The sequence below is a fragment of the Clarias gariepinus genome, chromosome 25, assembly GCF_024256425.1.
Source record: "Clarias gariepinus isolate MV-2021 ecotype Netherlands chromosome 25, CGAR_prim_01v2, whole genome shotgun sequence".
Lineage (NCBI taxonomy): Eukaryota > Metazoa > Chordata > Actinopteri > Siluriformes > Clariidae > Clarias > Clarias gariepinus.
In genome coordinates this window covers 12,979,877-12,994,555 of record NC_071124.1, presented here as the reverse complement: position 1 = coordinate 12,994,555, position 14,679 = coordinate 12,979,877, and the positions used below count along the sequence as shown (strand labels likewise).

General features: G+C 38.5%; 2 protein-coding genes across 5 annotated transcripts in view; one reads left to right on the top strand and one right to left on the bottom strand.

Annotated features, from left to right (window-relative positions):
- The window catches only part of kirrel1b (kirre like nephrin family adhesion molecule 1b), a 67,254-nt gene extending 59,495 nt beyond the window's left edge, over positions 1 to 7,759 (top strand). Inside the window, exons 13-15 of one of the 2 annotated variants that reach the window (XM_053486109.1) lie at positions 757 to 863; positions 2,935 to 3,012; positions 3,758 to 7,759. In XM_053486109.1, the coding sequence (XP_053342084.1) occupies positions 757 to 863; positions 2,935 to 3,012; positions 3,758 to 4,315 (743 nt within the window). In that variant the 3' untranslated portion in view covers positions 4,316 to 7,759. Of the gene's footprint in view, positions 1 to 756; positions 864 to 2,898; positions 3,013 to 3,757 lie in introns of both variants that reach the window. The other variant, XM_053486108.1, reaches the window with a different exon arrangement.
- Positions 7,760 to 8,744: 985 nt separating this feature from the next.
- wdr47a (WD repeat domain 47a) overlaps positions 8,745 to 14,679 on the bottom strand; it is a 34,834-nt gene continuing 28,899 nt past the window's right edge. For all 3 annotated transcript variants that reach the window (XM_053486574.1, XM_053486575.1, XM_053486576.1), the window contains 4 exons: positions 14,190 to 14,360; positions 13,808 to 13,939; positions 12,513 to 12,731; positions 8,745 to 11,287 (listed from right to left, as the gene is read on the bottom strand). In XM_053486574.1, the coding sequence (XP_053342549.1) occupies positions 11,145 to 11,287; positions 12,513 to 12,731; positions 13,808 to 13,939; positions 14,190 to 14,360 (665 nt within the window). In that variant the 3' untranslated portion in view covers positions 8,745 to 11,144. The remainder of the gene's footprint in view (positions 11,288 to 12,512; positions 12,732 to 13,807; positions 13,940 to 14,189; positions 14,361 to 14,679) is intronic.

The window sequence follows — 14,679 nt, the reverse complement described above, 5'->3', positions numbered from 1 at the left end:
GGATGGTGATTATACTTGTTCAGGTGGTTGATTCATTTACTATAAAAGCAAGACTTTTATTCTAGTGCCGGCTGCAAGACACCTTATAGATAAAACTTGACACAGTTTTCATAATGCCATAATTTCTGTTGTAAGAACTAATTAAAAGGGATGAGCGTTACTGAAACACTCAACAGTTTTTGGAAATTGTTAATACAGTTAAACCTTAGATTGCAAGCATAATTCATTTCAGAAGTGTGCTTGTAGAGCAAAGCACTGATATATAAAAGCGACTTTCCACACAAGAACATATGGAAACTCAAAAAATTTGTTCCAAAACCCAAAAATATTTATCTAATAATAATGAATACAAAATATAACAATAAAACAAATTAACCTGCGCTTTAACTTTTAAAAAAATTACGACGATTAAAAAAGCAGGAGGAGGGGGGCTACTGTGTAGGACAACACACACACACACACACACTGCTACAGCCTTATTAAACTTTTTTTTCACGGGGGTCGTAGTTGCAGTACAGTTACGACAGAACAGTACCTACACTAGTACACAAAATAAAATAAAAAATGCTTCACGCACACACACATGGTCACTATATATATATACTGTATATATATATATATATATATATATATATATATATATATATACACACTGTAATTCCCAAGAACTGTTTATTGTTATTATTATTATTATTATTATTATTATTATTACAAGGAAGACCTTTTAATCAGTTTCTCTGTTGGTTTGGTTTGCAGGTCGTCGAGGTGTTGCACTAAAGCCTGACATTAAAGTGGAGACAGTCAACAAGGAGACACCAAGCCTAGAGGAAGACACAGCAAGTGTCTCCACAGCATCTCGCATGGTAATGTCACTGTACTCTGTGAGTGTGGTAGAAGCAAAACCAAAACGCTGCGTTCCAGTTCAGTTTTCAACAGACCATCATCAACTCGTGTATATGAATTTTGCCTTTGTGTTGTGTTGCCTTCAGTACTCTTTAGCCTCTAATGCTTTGCTTAACAAACACACCATTTGCTATCAAATAATATTTAATGCCAGCCAGAATGGTGGAACGACAGTGTTGGAATGCAGGATAGATCTCAAAACCAAAACAATATATAATTTACCTTTAATATATATTTTTATATAGGAGAAACAAATAGAGTAGTATCATACTCTAACAGCAGTATCCAGCCTCAACTAGCTGAGAAGCCGATAAAAATAGTTGTTCATGGTAATGTAGAACCATAATTACAGTGCCGTGAAAAGGTTCTGATTTTTTTATTTTTATTTTTTGCATAGTTGTCACACTTAAATGATTTATATGATAAGACAGATTTTTATAATACACAAAGATTACCCAAGTGAATACAAAATGCAGTTTTTAAATAATTTATTAAGAGAAAAATCTGCCCAAATCTGCCTGGCTCTATGTGAAAAAGTAATTGCCCCTATACCTGGCTATAACTGGCTGTGCCTCCTTGGTGGCAACAACTGCATTCAAATATATGCGATAACTTGCAATAAGTCTTTTACATTGCTTGGAGGAATCTTTGCCCAGATGCCAATGGGTTGTAATGGGACTCATACTGTACCTAGCAAAAAGTTTAACTTTTGTCTAATCAGTCCATAGAATATTTTCCCAAAAGTCCTGGAGATAATTAAGATGTTTTTTAGCAAATGTGAGTCGAGGCTTTGTGTTCTTTTTGGTCACCAGTGGCTTTCACTTAGGAACTCTTCCATGGATGCAGTCTCTTTCTCATTGTTGAATCATGAACACTGACCTCAACTGAGGCGAGTGATGACTGCAGTTTTTTATATTCTTTTATGAGCCCCTGGATGAGTTGTCGTTGTGCTCTTGGAGTAATTTTTGTGCCGAAACACTGCATTTTGTATTAACTCACGTTATCCTGTAATATTAGATATTAAAATAAAAAAATCAGGAAGGCACCCACTATATATGGGTAAGTATATACATTTAAAAATATTGTTTTTGATCTGGCGGTTACCTCTGTTGCCTCCTACCTCCAGGGTTGAGGTTTCAAGTCCTGCCTTGGGGTTTGTGTGAATGGGTTTGCGTTGTCCCAGAGGCTCTCCATCGCCCAAAAGGCATATGCAGAGTGGGCAAACTGGCACAGTGCCCGCAGCGTGTGAATGATTGATTGGTATTTCATCCAGGGTGTACCCTGCCCCTGCCCTGAGTCCCCTGGGATAGTCTTCAGGCCTCTTATGACCATAAACAGGATAAGAGCTATAGGGAATGAGTGAGTGAAGGAGTGCTTTTGACCCGACAATTTTGAATGCGGTACCGCATGTACTTATTGCCTAGCTCATATAGTCTTTAATTAATCCAGAATTAGAGGTAGGGATGAAATGTAACAAAACGAACGTAGTCTTGTATCTACAGATATCATCAGATATGCAACTTATTTTTAAGCCGTATCTAGATAATTGAGATTTTATAATGGTTAAAATGGCCATCATGTCTGTTTGTTTTAGGTTTTTACAGAAAAACATTATTTTCTGCTTCACATTACCAGGCTAAAACCAAAAATAAATAAATAAAAGGAAACCAGGGAAACTAGAACTAGAATGTAAAATAAAAGTAAAATTAAAAAAGGTGATTACTTTATCTCAGATCTAGTCTACTCTACTAAATATAAATTTAATAAATGAGATGAAAAGACATACTGGATACTTTAAAATAATAAATATTGCTAAAAAAAAAGTCAGTGTTGCATCCATAATCCATTTGCAGTCCATTCCTCCATAGCACTTTTTCTTCCTTTCCTTTTCTTCTGCTGATCAACCTGATGTGGTGTTTTCCTCTTCCCTCCCTCTTTCTCTCCCTCTCCTCTCTCCTTTGTGTGTGTTTGTTTTGTGGTGTTTTGATGGTTTAGTTTCTTCCCTCTGTCTCCCTCTCTCCCTCCACTCAGCCTTTCAAGGAGGACACAGAACTGAAGCAGGAGACACGCAGTGAAACACTGGAGACAAAGGAGGAGTACGAGCTGAAGGTGAGGAGCGAGTACTCGTAACGCAAGTTATCAGAAAACAAATATCAACATTCTAATCTTCTGATCTCAAACTCGGACATCTCCGGTATGTAGCAAAAACTAAAGAAAGTGCCCTGCGGTTCCAATACTTTTGGAGGGAAGTGTACCTAATGGTAATTTTATTGGAATATTTCTAGTTCTGGAGATCTAGAGAACTAGGGAATTGTACTATAGTCCAGTTCCTTAACCACTGAGCTACACCTGACCTCCGCATTATACTTTATATCTAATAGGCAGCTTTATCTGATTTTAGGATAAAATGCATGTAAGCATGATTATGAGGTCCTGGTTCCTTCTTTTTGTGCATTTAAAAAAATTAGAAAAATTACATTTAAAATGTAAGTCAGGCCAGGAAGAAAGATAAATGTTCCTCAACAAATATTTTTCGGGAGTATTTATTTCCTAAAGTATTTCTACTTTAAAACTTTGTGATATAAGAAGCCATTTGTTGTAGGGGATTACATACTTCCTGCAGAGGGACAAACTGAAGAGCATGATAAGGTTTTTGTTTTAAGCATTTTTTCCCAAAGAGTATATTTTGGGGTAGCTGTCCAGAAAAAGCGCATGGGAAACTGATCGAATTACTGAGAACAAAAAATTTTTTTCCCCTAAAAACTCCATCTACAGAATACTCTCAGAGACACAACAAAATTCATTGTAATCAATATGCACTATGCGATAATGTTGCATCCTCATGCTTTCTTAGGATCCAACAAACGGCTATTACAACGTACGTGCGACGACCCACGAAGAAGGGCGCACCACGGCACGCTACCAGGAATTCCGCCCACAAAATCCGGCCGCAGCCTCTACCTCTGCAGCAGGCCCAGCACCAGGTATTAATCCCGCTCCCATCGGCCGCTATGAACCGCGCCCACCATCCCGGATTACTCACAACACCTACGCCCACTTCAGCACCATCGCCAGAACCAAACAAAGCCAGGGTCCACCGAAAGCAGCGCTTCAGACCACAGATTATTCCAGAGAATGTGGTCTGCTGGAATCGACCAACCCGCTCACTTATGACACGTATGGATACCAACCCACGGCGCAATACGCTCAGTACAGGCTTGGTTTCGCTCCGCCGCTTGAGGAAGGACCAGCGTATGAGATGTACCCAACAGGACAGGGAGTGGGGCCGAGTCAAGGGGTCGGGCCAGATGCTGGACTGGGGAAGTACGGGAGCTCGACACGCTTCTCCTATTCGTCTCCACCTACAGAATACTCTCAGAGACACACCCAGAGGATGCAGACACATGTATGAGAGTGTACCAGGACAGTAATACACACACCCACACACATACATTCTGTACTTTACTGAGGACTTTAAATGGTGGTTAATCAAATTCTAGAGTCACAGATTAGTGTAGCTATCTCATTCTCTCTCTCTCTTTCACACACACACACACACACACACACACACACACATACACACACAAATTGTCTTCATCCTGTGCCATTACTATAGTGCCAAACCAAGATTAAATATAAAATGCAAAGAGAACATATTAAAAGGCTGGAGGGACATGCTCATTACTTCTATACAGTATATTCTCTCCTATCTTCCTCCCTTCCTTTTTCCTATCATATGTAAATATACACACAAAAGAATCGTCAACAGAAACAAGGATTGTTTCCTGAAGTTGATACCTGCCCTACTATAACAAGCGGGATAGCTGAGAAGAAGCAATAGGTTTGTCCATGTAAAGGGGACCCGACCCGACTTCGGGAATCTGCAGATGGCACCAGAAAATGTTGGGAAACGTCTCCAGCCTCAATTAACCCAGTCTGTGCCATTGGATAATATGAAGGACAGCGTATGTGTGTAAAGTGTATGCTCTAAAGTGCAAAGCCTCATTGGTGTCATACCTGCGAGAGTAGCTGAATGTCATCAGATCTGAAATATCCGACGGTTAGATTTTTGCTTGTAGCAAAAGAGCGACCCATTCCACTGTTGTTGGTAGCCCATAAAATGCTGATGAAAGTCTGCATAATTTATAGTCATTCTGTCTTAGCAGTATATCAATAACTGGCAGCTATTGCAAAAATTGCATTTTATAAAAACTTCTATTGGTGGGTTTCTTGGTATTTAGACCAAGTGTGATAGATTTGGTCCAAATTTCATCTGAAGACCAGCTTATTCCAGCTATATGAATGCATTAATAAGAGCATTTGCACTGCCCTTTTGTGAAGGGATTTGTGTAGTGTTGAGCAAAAAAAGAAAAGAAAAAAAAATCGAATACAGCTGAGCGGTACTCATCGTCTGGGCCCGCAAACATTGAATTACAACGCGAACTTTTGAGACGACACTGCACATGTGTTTGAGCAGCAGCTTAGTTTCGTTTTGTTCTAGAAGACAAAAGGCAGAGAAATCCTGTAAGCCTGATATTCATAAACCTTTATGACTGCACTTTTTGCAATTTTGGTACCAGTGCATTAGAAAATGTATAACTCACCACAATACCTCATAAAGCTTTAAGGAAATTAATTATCTACTTTATTAGTGACTTAAAGAAGTTGTAATATAAATGACATAATTCATAATAATGCACTGTGGTTCAGAGAATTACTGCCTTGAATAACTGTTTGCTGTGTACACTGATCAGCTGTAACATTAAACCCATTCTGAACATTAAAACCATCTTGGTTTTGGGCTCCGCAGCGGATTCTGGCATGTGGTGTGGTGTCTGGCACCAGCACCACCAGCAGAATTGACAGCAGATCCTTTGTGTGCTGTGGGATGTTGGGTGGATCCCCTGTAGATTGGACTTGTTTGTCTGCTGCATCCCGTGGATGTTTAATCTGAGTGGGATCTGGGGAGTTTGGAGGCTGGGTGGGAGGCCTTGGGCTTTTTGCCTCCTGGGCCTCGTGTACAACAGGCTGTGGTGCACTGGGTGTTCCGGTGCCTTTCTATTATAGCCAGCATTGACTTTTTTCAGCATTCTCTGCTGCATTGGCTTTTCTGTGGGATTGCCCTGGACAAGTTGGCTTTTGGTCCACGTTGGTGAGCCGTGGGTGCACATGATCCTGGTCACCAGTTTACTGGTATATAGCTGGTGATCACTGATGTTCAGTTCACCTTGTGTCATGGCTGATTGGTGTATATAATGCATCTGTTAAGAAGAATTAAACAAAATGATGTAATGATTTCTTTTATTTATATTACAACTTTAAAGCTGCTACACACCATGTACATAGGCATATTAATCATATTGATGCTGTTTAAATGTCATTACAAAGCATTACTTTTACCAAAATTAGAAATAACAAAGTACAGTCATAAAGCTTTATACAGTACATCCAGGCTTTATATAAAGTGTTACTGGAAAAAAGAAGAAAAAAAAAAAAAAACAATTTTGAAATGCTTTTTCATGCTTGGTACTCAAGATGTACTAAAAAAAAAAGCAGAAGAGGTGAAGGCCTCACTTCCATAAAACCTATATTGTTTGCTACTGTACTTTTTATGTCTGTGTGGGCGAGCACACAATCTCATAAACGTGGGGATGTTCCATAGGGGAACAATTGAACCTTTTCTATCTGTACAGTCCCCTTTGTCCTACATCACATATTTGCCCCTGCAAAGTAGAAGAGCGCTTTTTCCACATTTGTATCTGAACTTAGAACATGGCGTTTGAAACCATTTTTTATATTTTTATACAAAAGAAGAAAAAAAAAACGGAGACCGAACCAACAGTTCAGAAAATGTGTGGAAAGCCATTTGTTTTCAAGTTGTTTCTGTGAGCGATTTGTACTTTTACAATTCCATTACCAGGACAGCGTCAACTGAATAATAATTATAAAAAAATGCCCATGTTTATTTTAAACATTGAAAATACACTACTGTAGAAGCTTATTTATAAAATTTACTGTAGCTACGCATACATTACAGTGTGCCATTACTTTTTCTCTCCAGATTGGTGGGCTAACATTGCCATTAGCCATTATTGGTACCCTTTTTGTTCGATCTAAATAAGAGATGCAAATGAAACATACCAAATTGTATCTGTGACAGAATTAATCCATACGCATTATATACAGTAGATATTAATCAGTGAGTTGTTTCCTGACGCATATTGTTTAAATGGAATTTTAAAATCTGTCCTTCCATTAAATTGTCTTACATGACAGATTTGATAAGTAGGGTAAAGGATTTAAAATTTAGCAAGTAATTGGTTTCAAGAAACAATACCACCCTGTGATGGACAGGCAGTTCTTGATGGGTGAATTTTCCCACCGCTGTCCCATTTAAAATACAGCACTTACTGGAGATGAAGGAAGGACCGAATGACTGAAGCGAACAATTCAACTAAAATTCCTTTTTGTAGGAAGTTCTGGTTACCACTGAAATGCTAAATGAATTCACTTTCTTTAACAGTACAAAAATGCCATTTTGTATTTATTGCCACAGATGTAAACGTAGATATCACACTATGAGTCAGTCTCTTCTCTCTCATGTCCACAAATATAATGGATAATCAGTGAACGAATGTGCAGTATTCATCGTGGATGTGTCATAGCGTGAATGTTGCCTACTCACCTGGTTACTGTATCTAGCTTACTCCTGTTATAAAAGCCTATTTAGTATTATTGTGTTTATATTGGGTCTTTTACTTGTTCTTGTGAATTTCATAATTTTATTCATCTTTTAAATGTGTATAAAAATCTAAATTTTTATTATTCATATTTGTCTTATTCCCTAATCTTATTTTACACGAGATTTTTTATTGTGTGATTATTTTTCCATATTATTGAATAAAATACACCTTTTTCATAGTAAACAAAGCTCATGTCATTCCCTTACAGATGGAAAAATATGAATCTCCGATTCACAGTAGGTTAATCACTCGTTTTTCCTGTCATTAGCATGGGTAAAAGTATGCAGGACTAGAAAGCAGGGAGAGCAGCTGCCTGCCAAAACACGCATGCGAAAAACAGACATGGACGTACTTTCAGCAAGAAAACGCTTCTGATAGCATAGTGTTATCTTAAACAACACTTTGCTACAAAGCTAACTAGCTTCTAACACAAAACTGAACCCCAAATCATAGTCTAAAACCTGAACCAAAGCATCTCTTGGTGTGGGGAACAAGGGCTCACCTTAGCAAGCTAACTTTCCATTTAAAGTCATTTAGGATCCGACAACATTCACAATACAACATTCAACATTAGCTGATATTAAGCCAATTCAGGGATTCAACATTAGCTGATATTTTAATCTAAACAAAATCTTGCAAGTTTCTCAGGACTGTCCTGTATATCACCTCCATGGTTTATTCTTCTCACCTTTTAGCTACAAAGTACTAGTAAGAATTTAAAGCTTTTTTCAATTTCTGTTAATTACACTGTCAGTCTCCAGCTTAAAGCTAGTTAAGGAAGGGTACTGTATGTGGTGGCAGAAGCAAAATAACTGGATAACTAAACTAAACTCTGTTTATACAACTGTTGTATAAAAACAGTGTCACATGAAAGAGAGTGCTGCTATACTGAATATCAGCACGGCTATGATGTGGTCATAGGCATGAAGATAACAAAGCCATACTGACAAATTCAGGACAACACCCCTTGTGTGATATTTATCATATGCCTAATTATTATATTCTCTTGAAGTGATATGGGTTCACAAAATGCGTTGACAGTTTATTACAGTTATGACTTTATACAGTTAAGACTAGCAAGAGGTATGAGACACAGAAAAGTGACAAAGAAGTCTTTTATTTCGACTCTACAGCAGCAGACACTTGTTCTTCATAAAATATGTATAACATTAGTTTCAAAATTATAAAACAAAACAGAAAAAACCAAATTAATAAATACTTGCATAATAAGATTCTATCAATGACAAGTTCCATCAAGGCTCATAAACAGAAATGCTAAAACCAATGTTAATATGTTAATGTAGCGTCCGTAAAAATAAATAAATAAATCAGTACATCAACATTTTTGGGATTAAACTTAAACTGTATCTTCATCATCCTAGTAGTGAAAACAGTGATTTTTATAGGCATTCGCAAGATGCACACAGATGTTGATCTTTCAGGCAAAAGCGCTGCATGTCGATCAATAGGAAGAAAACACTCACAGGATTTACATTCATACAGAAGGGAACAGTATAGTGCATGACGATCAACACCGCTGAACACGAAATGTACATAACCTTTTCCTGAAGGCAGTTTTCTATTTAACATACAGTGCACAGCAGTAAAACACTGTGTGAGTGCGGTGCAGTCAATGGGAGGATAGTCGCCTTCTTTACACCACTGTTTCCTTTAAAATGGGGGTCGGTTTAATTTCTTGGTGCAAGTTATCCTCACTGATTTATCCTGCACCATCACACCACCGCATTATTAGTAGTAGTAGTAGTAATAGTAAGTTTAATTATTTAGGGCAGCACAGTGATGCAGCAGTTCTCCCCATGTCCCCAACTTCCAAAAACATGCCAGTAGGACTAGCAAAAAAGCTATGCTAAACTGCCCCATGTGTCTGTGTGTATGTATGTACTGTACATGATGCCATGCAATGGACTGGTGTCCCATCCAAGGTAGATTCTCTCCACTGTACCACTGTGCTCCAGATATAAGCCCCATCACCACACTGGCCATTATTAAGTGATTACTGAAGATAAAGGAATGAATGCATCATTTAAAACAACTGTTTTTTTTTTTGTTGTTGTTCATGCAGAGCTGTCCAGACAGTAAGGACATTTCACAAAGAATAACTGATTGAAGCATAGCAGTACGAAATGATGAGGTTAGTTTTAAATACCTGGCTGCCTGGAATGACTGAGTAATCCTAAAGCTTTAAGCAGTAAGTGATCTATAAACCAAGGCACCATATGAAATACACAGCACACAGAAACATCTATTCACAAGGTTCAGACAGAACACGAAGATCTGCAGCATGTGTCTTTGCACACTTCAAATTGTGTCACTTTTATATTTAAAAAAAATTGGGACAGAAAGAGTTAATAGATTTGGTCTCAAAACAGGAAAACTCCACAAAAACAAATATTTGGATATTAAAATGGTCATGGATGTGGACAGGCTGCTCTTATTCCAGCGGTAAGATTTGGCCTGAAGAACAGTCTGATCTTCGTTTATACGCTGCATCACTGGGAACTGTGCATAAAGACATGATGGGACATCATTCTCAGATTTCTCAGCTTCATTTACAAAGTTTATCCTCCATCTGTGCTGTTCATCTCTTCACCATTTTCTCATCCTTTCTTATCTTGCTTGTATCACTCCACTGACCATCTCCCACATACTATAAATATTTGTTCACCTTTTTTACTCACCCTACGTCTAAAAATATCAAACAGCATCAGTCTTTTTTAAATCGAGACTTATTTATTAACTTTTTAATGCTGGTTTGATATGCACTATAAAAAAGGTATCCCATAATTTCCACATCCCTATCCGGCCAAATGTGATTTAATGGGAGCCAAATGACAGCGCAGATGATCTAAGAGTCAGATCTCCAGCTTCGAGTTCCACAATGAGATGTGTATAACATTATTTAACCACAACGTTGTTCAGCTATTATTATCATTGGTCCAGCAGGAGATATTTGCTTTGATATTGGCACCGCAGATATGGGAGACAAACTTGTAAAACTCCGACTTTAGTCAAACTTTAGTGCTTTTCATCGCCTATATTTCATAATAAAACATGTTACGTGTCCATTTTTGCATTTTAGAAATTGACGCTACTTTCATGTGACTTATGTAGTGCTCTGTACATGTGCGACTTTGACCAATTTATTTGTTTCGCTCTGTTTTTTATTAATAAAGCAGCATATATTATTCGGCAGACAGGAAATGCTGAAAACACCTGAAACCATGGAGCTTGTGAGAAAATGATGGAACTGATACTATTTACGCCACATTGAGGAAGTAGAGGCACGGAATAGCGGCTGCCACAGAGCAAAAACGAATACGGAAGTAATAAATACAGACACATGCGCGCACACACACTCACTCACACACACACACACTCACTCACACACACACCACCACATGCGCACACACAGTATTTACAGTTTCATCCAACTGGAGCACTTTAACAGTAGAGCGAGTTGTGCGGTGAGAGAAGGCTCTATGTGTTGTGTGTCCAGAGGGTGACTGTGCGATCGGCAGACGAGGAGAGGAAGGAGAGGTCCTGCGGGTGCCACCTGCACTGAATTACTTTATCACTGTGCTCGCCTACTGTTGTCAATGGCAGCGGCTTCGTCAGGTCTCCTACACACACACACACACAAATTACAATGGAAAACTAAATCGAATGTTTCTGTTTAACTGGTACAATAAATGTTAAAATATTGCTAGTACTGATGGAAAAGAGAAAAATCTAATGTATAAAATGAGTGTTTCTCTCTTACATGCATCTCAAGTACACGTAAAACTTTAAAAAGTAAAAAAATATTTTACTTTCGGATTACCCCCAAATGTGAAAAGGGAGAAAAATCCACTCTAAAGACTATTAAATAGCACTCAGTCTTTACTCTGGACCATTTAAGTTTCACTTCCTCGCAGCTTTTTTGGGCAACCGTATGTTTATACCTAAGCTTTTATAACTCAATATCTCAACTTGAGTAATTTCAGCAGTCTCCTTAGTTGTTTTCTTTGCTTGATGAATTTTGACCCTTCTGAAAGAAACAGTAACATTTTGCATGACTCTGGAATATGTCTTTTAACTTGTTTAAGAAATGAGGAATCAGTGAATAAGTTAAACAAGATTTAAATAAGGGCGCCATGGTGGCTTAGTGGTTAGCATTATCGCCTTGCACCTCCAGGGTCTGGGTTCGATTTCTGCCTCTGTGTTGCATGGTGGGTTTCCTCCGGGTACTCCGGTTTTCTCCCACAGTCCAAAGACATGCAGATTAGGCTAACTGACGTTCCCAAATTGCCTGTAGTGTGTGATTGAGCGTGTAAAGGTGTGTGTATCCTGCTATGGATTGGCACCCCGTCCAGGGTGTACCCCGCCTCGTGTCCTAAGTCTCCTGGGATAGGCTCCAGGCCCCCCACAGACCTGTATACAGGATTAAGCTGTATAGACGACGGTGATGATGAGATAAAGTTAAATAGGATTTAAACGTCAATTACTGCATTAAATATCCAAACAGAGGCTCTTAAGGATTTGCTTACCAGCGAATTATTTTGCCTGGGCAGTCTGTTACTTCATCATGCTTTGCCTTGTCCAAGAAACTGAGCTAATTTTCACTTTCAATGCAACACAAATTGCACTAATCTTGCCTGCGGCTGTAAATTTAAAATACTACACAATTAATATGAATGTCAATGCTTTTTTACAGTAAAATCAGTACTGTAAGTAATCACCTGGGAGTCCTGGGTTAGAATGATCTGATAAAGTTCTGTATACTGGACTGGTTTTTGGAAGATAAAGCTGTTTAAGTTATAAATGTTGCTGTTATTTGTGTTACATGTAGGAACAGCAGCTTGTTACCTTGTAGGTCTGTGGTAATAACTTTTGTGTCGTAGGAGCCAGTGAGCAGGTAGTGCGCTCCAGGGGAGAAGCGTACTGAACGCACATCACTCGAGTGAGGGCGGTAGGTCTGCACCATCCTTCCGCCTCTGATGTCATACAGCATACAGGCACTGTCCTCCTGGCCTGTAGCTAACAGACGCCCGCTTGGATCCACAGCCACTGAGGCTACTGGGCTTCCTATGTGCAGAAACACACACACACACACACACACACACACGCACACACACACACACACACACACAGAGAACAACATAGATTAAAATAAAGTAGGTTTCCAAATAAAGTGGAAAAGCTAAATTCCTATATCATATTTTCATGTCCAATACTCATCTTTAATATGGCAACAAATTTATTCAAATTATTACTCATTATGAATGGGATGAAACACAATATGATGTTTGATACGATCCAATCACCATGTTGTATGAAAAAAATCTCATTGACAACCATCTATAACTGCAAAATCCCTTATTTAAAGTGTGAAAACATTAACCCCTACATGCAGCAAAATGTAAAGAATGTTTTCAAAACATATTTAATATTTTAACTAATAAATGCATTTCTCTATACTGTAACTCCAGTTGTGTTTTTGAATCCTAAATTCTCCACTATTGAGCCTGAACTTCCCATTTATCACTGTGACTTCTTAACCATGGACTGAATCAGGGAGGATATGTTGCCTCATAGAGCATACAACACAGAGATCACTGCGCTTGTACGAGTGTGTATGCATGTGCAAGGTTGCATAGCGTATTATCTGAAACATCCAATCAGGATTGTGTACGTCATATTAATTTAAACATATTTGCTGTTATACAATTGCACTGATGACCCTGAGCAGTACAGTTATATTTATAGAAGAGATTTTTTTTAATAGTCATGCTATTTGGTATGACAGATGAGGATGTGATCTCTTTTATTTATTTAAAGCTGTATATCTTTCTTTTTTATAGAAATTAATAAAATGTATTTGTACTTCCTTCATTCTACTATTTTGCAAGAGTTTGATACAAAATACAAAGTCATAAATATAAAACCATAAAGCAGTGGTACTAGCACAAGTGTATTGGGTATATACTTGGTGAATTCTGCAAAACAACAACAACAACAACAACGAAATAAATAAAACAAATAACCAGTGATGGTGGTGTAAGAAGACCAAGCGAAATATACTGCAACACTTTTATATACAGTATAAACCAAATTTCTATATTTTTTACATATCAACTGCTGTGTGCTTAATGTATACCCACCTGACCCATGGAAAGCTGTCCCTACAACTCTGACACAACTCGGAACGCGTAGGTCCCAGAAACGCACAGTCTTATCCTGTGAACCAGATGCAATCATCCAGCCTCCCCAAGTGTACAGAGACAGTATGTGGCCTGTGGAGAGACAATGTGTTTGTTTATTACAAAACATACAGTACTGCACAATGGACAACTAAGTTGAAATGACCTAACAGAACTGGACTGGGCTAATGCAGCTGCATGAAGAGTTTATTACTGGTATTGGTGTTCATGTGCATGTGGCCCAACTCCTATTAGTGGCTGGCAGTGTAGATGTTGCAAGTGGTTGTCTGTATGTACAGTAAGTGGTATGTTGATGTGTGTGTGTGTGTATGTGTGTGTGTACCTGTGTGTCCACTGAGAGCATGAAGCCCCTGTCCTCTCTGGCAGTCAGTAGTATAGATGTTACAGTCTCCTGCTCCAGCACTGATTAAGATGGATCCTCCACTTTCAGGCCCTTCCATGAAGGCCAGGTCTCGAATAGTACCATCATGCATACTAAACTCCAGATCAGGACCTAAAAGAGAGGGGGCAGGGAAATTTTTGAATATTTTAATAAATACATTTCAGAAGTCTTTTTATAGCATGCTGAATGCACTGACCTCCTTTTACCACGAAGTAACAATAAAAATAATGAGATTTTAAATTGGCAGACACCCTTATCCGGAGTATTTACATTTTATCTCATTATACATTTGAGCAGTTGGGGTTAAAGGCCTTGCTCAAGGGCCCAACAGTGGCAACCTGGTGGTGCTGGGGATTAAACCTGGGACCTTCCAAACAGAAGTCCAAAGCCTTAACCACTGTGGTCAGTCAAATGAGCTTAGCTCCAGTGA